This window comes from Leptodactylus fuscus, chromosome 7 (genome assembly GCF_031893055.1).
Source record: "Leptodactylus fuscus isolate aLepFus1 chromosome 7, aLepFus1.hap2, whole genome shotgun sequence".
In the NCBI taxonomy this organism is placed as follows: Eukaryota; Metazoa; Chordata; class Amphibia; order Anura; family Leptodactylidae; genus Leptodactylus; species Leptodactylus fuscus.
In genome coordinates, this window is record NC_134271.1 from 22,548,253 (window position 1) to 22,558,575 (window position 10,323).

Consider the following 10,323-nt stretch of genomic DNA (forward strand, 5'->3'; position numbering starts at 1 on the left):
TGAACCACCAGTGGGCATAACATAATAATACACGTGTATTCTATCAAGGTGCCAGCATCAGCCATATCTGCATGGACTTTATGCTGCATGGTTTGGTTACAGAGTCCCTTCCCTGAAAAGTTGTAATCCAAAAATATAAAAATAGAACTACTTTTATACATGGGAAACTGTTCATATCCTATCCCAAGTCTACTGTATAATGGCAAAGACCAAAATACGGGAACAATTTCACTAAAGACCCAGTAGTTTTTTTGGTTAGTATACTTGTATAATACACGGACTATTGTGTACTTATAGTATATGAAACGTGTGTAGTTCTATGTGAATTAGGTGTACCCCAATGCTGTGGGAGTAAAATAGAGGACACCAGAGAAGGCTACAGTGGGTGCTAGATGGTGTGACAAGTGCGCCATATTATATGGTTAAAAGTGGACCTTTCGCCACCTCCACCGAGTCTGGCGCAGTTGGAATTTTTTTCTTTAGCCTCCATGATTCCTGAGTTATCATTTCTGTTAGTTTCAGTACAATTATGCTGTCATGTGGGTGGACCTTAACTAGAGCAGAAAGACAGGGACCGCCCACTTGACAGTGAAGAGCATAATCGTGCTGAAAATAACAGAAATGATTGTTAAGGAATAGTGTTGAGTGAGTAGTATTCCCCGCCATAGGGATGCGTGTAAGCGGCCGAACACCAACGGGTTAAGCGCAGTGACTATTCAATGTGCTTAACCCGTTGGTGTTCAGCCGCTTACACGCTTCCCTATGGTGGGGAGGTATTCGATCGAATACTACTCGCTCAACACTATTAAGGAACATTGGGGCCTTGAGAAAAAATTCCCAACTGCACCACCTATTGAAGCAAGCAAAGAGTTGCTAAAGATGATGAAAAGTCCTCTTTAAGCTCAGGCCTCACGGTGCTGAAATGCTACTGTTTGGCAGATTTCGTTGCGTTTTTTTGAGCCAAAGCCAAGAATGGGTACGAATGGAAAGGGAAATATATAGGAAGTAGAGATGAGCGAGTAGTATTCAATCGTATACTCGTATCGGTCGAATACCACGCGGGAAAATTCCATTAAACTCAATGCAAAAACCTCCTCGTGCTCCTTCCGGAACTTAGAGGATCCAATGTGTCGAACTTTGGTTTCCATGGAAACCGGAACAACATTCCTGTTTTTTCCCATAGACTATAATGATATTCGATATTCGATAGAATACTACTCGCTCATCTCTAATAGGAAGCTCTTCTATTTCTACCTTTTGCGCGATCCACTCCTGGCTTCGGCTCAAAAAACGCTGCGTTTTCACAACGTAGGGCCTTAGCCTTAAGGAGAATTCTATCTAAGGAGCCTTTTATACAATTATAAAGAAACTATGGTAGAAACCATCTTTGGTCTAATTGGAATAGCACTTGGTCTTATATGGTGGCATTTGCTAATTTCAAAAAGTATAAAATCTTGACAAAAAAAATTCTCATCCCAACAAGAAAAAAAAAAAAAAATATACAGCTTGCAGACCCTTTAAGTGCTAAATTCCCTTGTCTTTGTATCTAGTTGTAATGAGGAAGAAAAAGTGTAAGAAAGGGTTAAATCGAGGAAGGCACCGCTAATTGTTGCTTAGAACCGGTTCCATTACTTCCCGTACATGTTGCCCCCATTGTTATTCATTTGCATTTGCTTGAATTCCTCACTCATCATCATTTGCACTTGTTGAATAGTAAAAATAAAGATGATGATTCCGATGATAAAAGTCAGGATGGACAGTACGGTGGTGGCAATGTTCAGAGACCGGGCGGTGGAACCGTAGCTGAGCGCAGCGTTCCTATCCCCGAGCAACTTTCGGTCTCTGGACTGTGGGAAAATAAATTAAAATTAGTCAGTTTTTTTTATTTTATAGCATTTATGGTTGTTTTTAATACAATTTCGTATCTAACCCCCTCCCGATACAGAACAAGTCTAGAATATTCTCCCATAGATTTCAATTCCCGATTATTCCTGCCTACGGCCATGACACTCCTGTAAAGCATAAAGTAGAATAGAAAAACATTTGCAACCAGAAAATAAAAATTATATTTCACCATCTGGTTTTAATCAAAAGGAAAATTGTTGATACATCATGGCTCTAGATTAGATCACTGGAGATATCCTGTTCATGAATTTTATGAGCCTCCGCAGACCTTCAACAGAGTCTCCCCTCCCATCTCCAAAGAATTAAAGGGATATTCCCATAACTTGTTCTGCAGCCTTAAAGCTCCATACACTCTTCACTTCCTGGATCTCTCGCACATTGGTGGGTGGGGTTTCACTTGCTCTGCTATGAGCCACAGTATGACGCTGATGTGGAAACGGATGTAGCAGAGCTGGATTTGAGTCAGCTTGCATTACATACAGAGGTAACGGACTCCCTATCTCAGCCCTTATCAGCCAAATTCAATTAAACTGGCTGATAAGTGGAAAAACTTAAGATAGACAGCACAGTAATCCCGAAGCTCTCACCTCCCCCTCCCCTATATGAGGAGCTCCGTTGCTTGTCAGCCCCTCCCTCCCCCCCCTGAGAGCAGGCAGGCACTTGACAAATGAGCAGATAATCTCAAGGGCCAGTGTCAACAATGAAGTGAATAAATTAAGATAGCGGCCAAACAATGCAGTTTTGATAAAGCAATGTATTTAGGAAAAGTCTTATATCCACATAAACTAGCAGTATAGATAGGATCCTTGTTCTGGGACAACCCCTTTAAATTGCCATGTCCGCACCACGGAGAGCATGGAAAGGGTGGCCTGAGAATATAGACTATTTAAGGACGTTACCTACGTCTATGGCCTCTCACCTAACCAAGCGGTACCCCGCTTTGTATTAATTGGGGGCAATAACCCAAAAACAATGGTCACTGCTGATAGAAGTCTCTTCTATCCCCTCACCCACTACCTTTCACTCATTGGTTCTCCCCAGCGTTTCTGCAAAATGCCATTTCTTCTCTAATGCAAATTAGGATTACGGAGCAAGGGGGGAGTTACCCCACATCATAACTTCAATGCCCCTTTTATGCTTCTGATCCCACCCCTCCTCCTCTTCTGCCTTTCACGAGTGCTCGTGTAGCAGACCACCAGAAAATGGCTGCTCGTGTAGAAGACCACTGGAAAATGGCCGCTCAGCCATGCGCAGTCGGCTCTGCCCCAACCTGGATTGCGCATGCACGATATTTTACATACGTATAGCGCTGCATGATGCCTGTGAAAGGCAGACGTTCCAGCGAAGAGGAGTAGGGGTGTGACCAGAAGAATAAAACAGGCGGTGGAGAGTTATAATGCTAATTTGCATAAAAGAAACAGAATTTTGCAGAAGCAAAGAATGAAAGGTAAGAGTAGAAATTTTTAAAGGATTAGTTCAAAATGTGTTTTTCTAATGATAGACTCCCTTTAAAGCCTGACATTGATCTATAGGGAGCTACCTTCCAAAAGGTGGCACTAGAGAAACAGTTTTCATTTTTAAAGTCATGGACACCCATGGTCCATCCCAAAATTCCTAACAGAGTATTCATGGCCTGTGACACTGCACAACTGAAAATGAAGGCAATCTTCTTGTACTGTTTAAATAAAGTTTTTATGCTAAATATATGTTTATAATTTAATTAATAATCTTTAAAAAAAATCCTAAAAATATTGCAATTCCAACTTTGCTCGCTAAGCCTAAAACAGCTTGTGCCTGACACTGTCCATGGGCTATAGATGCAAAGGTCTGGAGAAAACCCTGAAAGTTTTCTCAATTGTGATTTGTGACCTCTAAAGGTCATTGCATGGGGGAGTAGATAAGCTATGGAAGCCTCTATTGTGATTGATGGATTCTTTGTCTTATCTCCATTGACATGATATCTGTGATCATCAGTGAGGTGGCTGCTGCAAAGAATTTGCCTACAGAAAACGGGATTTCTCAGCATATTATTTGGCTTAGTGGCCAGAGTCAGTACTGCAGGATTTAGCACAGTTACCAAGCACTGTATATTCCTGCCCTACGGTGTATTAATACAAAGCCTAGACTACAAATCCCACGAGATGACCTCCTCAAAGGTAAAGATCAATATCTGGAAATGATTAACACCACCGCATACAGGCAGAGCAAATACATGTATTCTGCTGTAGGGATTTCATGTACTTGGTACGTTCCCTTTTTTTTAATGTCAAACGTGAAGAAACTCTTGGCACAAATCATGCCGTCTGTACTCATACTTTGGGAGATCAAGTTAAAAAAGTCAGTGGAAAAATAAATTTGCAACGTTCACAGAGCGGGAATATGAGAATTTCTATGAGGCTATTGTTGGGGAAGGATGATACAGATAGCCCAGGACTGAACAGAGCGTGGGAGTCAGGACACAGCCATACAAGGCTCTATAGCTACAACAAGGATCCAAGAACTTAAAATCAAGAAATCCGGAGGAGAAGGATGAGAAACGATGGAGATGGAAGAATGTTAGATCACAGCCTTACCTTGACGGAGAACACAAAGGCAAGGAATCCCAGGCAGCAGAAATTCAAGAACATGGTGTTGAAAAATGACCAGATAATATGATCCCGGACAGGAGGTCCTTCAGCCATGATGGTCACCACAGTGGATTGTATGGACTGGCCTGCGCAATCCCGAAACTCCACTTCTTCCTTTAGGGGTTCATAAGGTCGGGAGACGTATGGAGGGGGAACATTAAGCTCCCGTCCATAATGATTGTTTTCCATGATGTAGATCTAGGAGTCTTCCCGAAGAGATTGTAGAGGAAAGTACCTGTAGGAGAGGGAGAGAGAAGTGAACTGTTATATGGTGGGAGGGAAAGGAGGAGCCTGGGGTTCCGAATAACAGGATCAGTTTCATTTCTCCTCTACGTACTCTGCCAAGCAGATTGTTCTGACGGAGAATGATGGAGTTAGCTGAGGATAAACAACAGAAGGCGGCCATATACAGCAGACGTTATACAAACATTTACAGTAAGTGAGCGACCGGAGGTGACAAATAATGGATGACGTTACGAAAGACGTATCCGTTTTAGAAAATACATGTATTTCTTATTAGTTCCTATTCTTACAAGCGTATTTTGGGGTTTCCCTGTTATTCCTACTGTATTAATAAATTGACAACTAGGTGTTACCTTACCTTGTCTCTACACAGTCTGATATGTTTAGCACTAACTAGACCTTGTCAGACGTATAGGAACACCCAGTTGACAATTGAAGCCTTTCCTGTAACACAAATTTTCCATTTTCAGTTTTGCCTCCCTACCATCCAAATTTATTATTCCCATTCACATAGCCTTGGAAATACTTGTTCTCGGTGGGATATATTGTTATCAAAAACAAAAATTAAAATTATTGGGAACAAAAAAAAAAAATTAAAAAAAAAATGCAGCACTGCCATTGTATTTTTGGAATTTAAGCCAATGTTCGGGATTCTATTGTTCAGGTCTGCTTGAGGACCCAAAAAACATTACACCTATCCACTTAAAAAGCAGTTATCCACGGAATCCCGCAAACCCCTTAGGACTTTTCTCTCATTTTAAGCGGAATGGGAGATGGAGTCTCCGAACCCCAGTGTGGATGGACCTGTGGTCAGTACAATTCTGGAAATACCAAGATTTACATAGTTTAGGTTTTTCCACTAAAAAAAAGCTCTTTTGAAAATAAAATTTGATGTGCATTGACACCCATAACTTTTTCGTATTTCCAACTATGGTGTGAGGGCTCTTGTTTTTGGGTCACCTCTCCCGCCTTTTCCACATAACTGACCCAACATTAAGACGTGTATATCAAAAGTTAAGAAGTATTAACATTTGTCATTAACAATAGGCAGATCTGGAAATTGTTCTTATAAGAAGATGGACACATGGAGGCAAATTTATAAAGACTGGCATATAGTACGCCTGTATTCATAAGTCTCAGTCCCTGAATTGGTTGGGTTACTTATTAACAGATTGTGGCCTCTTCATAAATCTGTCGGATGTCCAGGTACAAAAATGGAAGTTTGCACCCGATAGAAATTGGCATACATTTCCATTCTCGCTTATGTTAGGAAATTGGTGTGCGTTTTACTAAATCAGCCATGGCCCACCCCGATCCCCGTGGTCGTATCTGTTGTTCTAGCATGATCACCATAATCTACAGGGTGGGCTATAAGTATGGATACACCCAGATAAAAATGGAAGTGGTTGCTGATATCGCCGTTTGTAGCATATAAGTACATGGGAGGGGGGAACATTTGAGGCTGGTTGACACACGGCCATCTGCAATACCACCATTTTGGATTCAACTTTACTTTTTTTTTTCAATGGGAAGGGGTTCATGTGACACATCAAACACATGGAGAATTGCACAAGAAAAACACGTACTATATCCCATGTACTAATATTCCACAAACGGTAAGGAGATATCATCCATTTTATCTGGGTGTCTCCATACTTATGTCCCACCCTGTAGATGTACAGAACTGCGCAGGAAGTAACTTGTTGGGGGGAAGTGTTGAGGAAATTCCTATACTACAAATTTAAGACCTCATACACACTCCAGTGATTTGGTCAGTTTTTTGCACTTAGTGATTGTAAGCCAAACCTTAGAGTGCAGGTTACAGGATTTGAGATTGTGGTGCATGAAGCCGAGACTAAAGGAACGCCATAGAGAGAATCCCTGTATCACCAACGCCTCAGGCCCTACAATCGACATAAGACGATGGGGCAGAATGGCTAATGGAACATTACCAAAAAACTGGTATACATGCCCTACATCACCTTTGGTAACCACTTGGACACCTTCCGTGTCTTGCCTGACGAGGGGTATGGGTCATCTTAAAATAGGTTCTGCTTAAGGTGCCAGATTTTGGCACTTTCGTCAACCAATATGCAACATACTGGCACATTTGTAGACTGTCTAGTCCCAGTTTTAAGCCACCGTCCCTCAGATCTTCATAGAGTATTCCTTTATCACAGTACAGCTGTGGGTTTGGACTAGTGCTCGGTATGTGAACCATCTCTGGCGCTCCTCCATGTCCTTTCCATAGTTTGTTTATTTCCTACCAGCCTGAGAGCTGCCGAGATCTCGTCCAAGAGAAGATTATAACAGAGGCTTTTAGAATTGTATATACCCAGTGTACAATGTTCTCTCCCGAATACGTTCCAGGAGAGATGTATGATCCCACAACACAGCAAGTAAAGATGTTTTTGGCATCAAATAGCAAGCGGATCCATCCTAGCCTAACCGGTCTTCTCCACCAGGAAGTGTGTGATGACATATTCTATAGTGGATGTTCCTTCTGCCTGCAAACATTGAAATGTTTACCAAAGGGCCACACCTGCTTTTTACATACTGAGACCCTATTATCCCCAACATCAAAGAGTAATACGGGTCACGCTATTGCTAGGTTCACATCTGCGTTCGGGATTCCGAAACTTGTAGACCCTAAAGACTATAATGGGGTCCACTGGGTTTCTATCTAAAAAATGTGGAGAGAAAAGCCCACGTTTTGTAAGCAGAAAGATGGATGGAATGCCCGAATGGGTAACAAGTGCACGCGTGAATCCTGCCGGTGGCTGTCGCAACACTGTGACCTTCAGCCAGTGTGACCGAGAGGAACCTACAATGTACGAATTTTTATTTAAGTATGTCTTTGTAGAATGGGAGGAAATCCATGCAAACATGGGAAGAACATACAAACTCCTTGCAGATGTTGTTCCTGGCAGGATTCGAACCCAGGACTCCAGTGTTGCAAGGCTGCAGTGCTAACCACTGGGCCACTGTGTTGCCCCATGGAAAATACAGTATTATCCAACAATTATATTTTGCATATTTTAATTATATAATGCACTGGCATGTAGATATCTCTCTATATAACATTACAATATGTAGGCACAGTACCATACTATTACAGCTAATATTTCACATTCAACCTAATAGAGTCTGTGGCTCAGTCAGAGTAACAACCTTGCAGACCTAATTATATCACTGTGCCATATATACTAGTGGGCCACAAGCTGGGTGAGACTATTCACTGGTTAAGAGAACCGAACCAACAGGAATACAAGATGTCTCGGCCCAATAAGTTTATTATAGCTCATGCCAGATAACTGAATTGTGGGGCGTCTGAATTATTAAGAGGCTAGAGCCCTTTTTATTTTTGACTGGAGTGCTTATTTGCAGAGAGGGGGGAACCTCCCCAACTTGGCATGTATGACTTATAACTTCAGGACCTTGGGGACATGTGGAGGACGTCTGCAAGTTCTCACTGGTGCTTTACTGGGAAGACTTCACAAAGTCCAAAGAGATATGGCTTCCAGCAGCATAAGGCAACACAAAATAACACAGCTTAATTCAGCCAAGTGGCAGAAGAATCCAGCAACATAAGACAGATTGTGACAAAAACAATCCCATAGGCTCACCGGGTTAGCAACCTGTCTCCACTTTTAGACTCCACACAGTCAATGTTTGTAGCTCAGCCACCATCAGAAGAAGGAAGGAGAGCGAGCCGCACCCTCCCACCTGGACAGTGTTAAGACTCCAACTTCGACTCTAACCATACCCAGGACTAGAGCAATGAGCCTGGGTCTATAATCACACCCAAAACCCGGATATGGATTCCAGTCCATTACCTAGTGGAGAGGAGCCATCTTATTGTTGTCGTATTGACGTATTGTCCCTGCACAACCTTTCCCTTCTCTGCTGGGCCACCTGTCCCTTCCGTCGCTCTATTTGTATACAGAATGGCTGCAGCAGCGATGCTATATCAACAGGCTGACGGTGTATACGGCTGAAAGTGTCAGACGGTTGGAGAGGGTATAACGTAAAGCTCCTGGGCCCCAATCCCAAATCTATAATGGGGCCCCGATCTACCTTGTGCCATTTAAAATATAGTGTATATTTATTGTATCAGAGGAACTTTTTGAGCACCGTCAGAGCTGTATACAGCTATATACAGTGACTGTTACTTCTGCACCACCTATAGCCAAGCTCCTGACTGCTGCGGCCACACTATACAAGCAGAGCGGCAGACAAGACACAGCCCAATACAGGAACGGTAATATAAATATATGGTTATATTGGTAGAAAAAAAAAACCTTTAATATCCTTGGTTGACATGATGATAGAGGACCTTTCACGTGCTCTGGCGGTATTATATACCACTAGAAAGTGCATTGAATTCAGTATTGTGTCAGCTTTGCCAGTATGCGCCTAGGTGCCGGAGATATCGGTGCCGTTGGTTTCGGGACCAGTATCCCTTCACTGTCAGAAGGGCGGGCTTTAGTGCTCAGCGTCATCGCTCTGACAGTACATGGCTTTTGAATACTGTTGGGGGCGCAATTCCTTAGTGCCCAGCGATGACGCTTAGACTGTTAGTCCCACCCTTCTGACAGTGGAGAGATATCAGTGCCGAAATTAACTGCACCGATATCGCTGGCACATATGGACACTCAGCTTTATAGCAGTATATAATACCGCCGGTGCCAGAAGACGTGAAAGATCCTCTTTAATTAATTGGTATTTTCTAAATACATTATTAATGGTGTAAAGAGCTCGGCCTGACAGTGATCGCTACGGTAAGGCTTCGTGTACACGGCACTTTTTTACTGCATACGTTGCAACATCGATGAACACATTTCTACCACATCAGTTAGTTTACAGTAGTAATATTAGCATATAAAAAAATGCATTGCAACATGTGCCATTAAAAACTGCATGCACCATGTAAACACAACTCTATTGTCCTGTAACCAAAGCAGTTCCGAAACCTATTATATTAGAGCGCCTACAACTGTACGCTAATGAAAGACGATCTGTCTGTCCCGGTGCAACGGAGAGCCTTATTATCTCAGAATCTTTCTCTAAAATAGGATCCCTACCACAAATCCACAACCCATGTAACAATCCTGCTAAAATACATCTACATTTACAACTCCGAGCACCCCCAGAGCTAGCGGCGGAGCACAGGATGCTGCAGTTACCTTGTTTCCTCGTAGACTTCGTCAGAGCAAATGAGTAATCTGAACCTGCGTTGTTGTCTGTACTTGCCTCTTCTACCAGGGCTCTCATATGAACGTTGTCTTTTAAAGGGACAGCTACACCTTCATAGATAACTATGCAGCTACAATTATAAGATCATCGCCTGAGTCTCCTCTAAGCTGGGTGGTTTGGAAAGGAAAGAGTTAAAATAAGAAGCCCAATTCACACATTCGGGTTTTCAGATCTGGATTTTTTTTTAACCCTACTGTTCTGCTCGAGTCCATATGACCTGAAATGAAATTTGAGACCCTGCGGATCTGAAACTTGTGATTAATTGACTTTAATTGACTTTTCCTCATTTTTA

At 42.4% G+C, this 10,323-nt stretch overlaps 1 protein-coding gene across 2 annotated transcripts; it reads right to left on the bottom strand.

Annotated features, from left to right (window-relative positions):
- Nucleotides 1-798: 798 nt before the first annotated feature.
- LOC142212525 (interferon-induced transmembrane protein 1-like) lies at nt 799-10,020 on the bottom strand. Of its 2 annotated transcripts, XM_075280485.1 has the most exons (3): nt 9,962-10,020; nt 4,479-4,767; nt 799-1,847 (listed from the first exon to the last, which is right to left on the bottom strand). In XM_075280485.1, exons 2-3 carry the CDS (start codon nt 4,719-4,721, stop codon nt 1,629-1,631), a joined length of 462 nt encoding a protein of 153 aa, XP_075136586.1. In that variant the 5' UTR covers nt 4,722-4,767; nt 9,962-10,020; the 3' UTR covers nt 799-1,628. The 2 variants fall into 2 exon arrangements, with proteins under 2 accessions (XP_075136586.1, XP_075136587.1); XM_075280486.1 differs by lacking the exon at nt 9,962-10,020 and having other exon boundaries at nt 4,479-4,793.
- Nucleotides 10,021-10,323: the final 303 nt, after the last annotated feature.

Bases quoted from the DNA above. Each gene is read 5' to 3' on its own strand.
- LOC142212525 (XM_075280485.1), bottom strand. From the start codon at position 4,721: ATGGAAAACAATCATTATGGACGGGAGCTTAATGTTCCCCCTCCATAC. The intron at 1,848-4,478 runs GTAAGGCTGTGA...ATTTTCCCACAG, and splicing joins CCTTTGTGTTCTCCGTCAAG to TCCAGAGACCGAAAGTTGCT.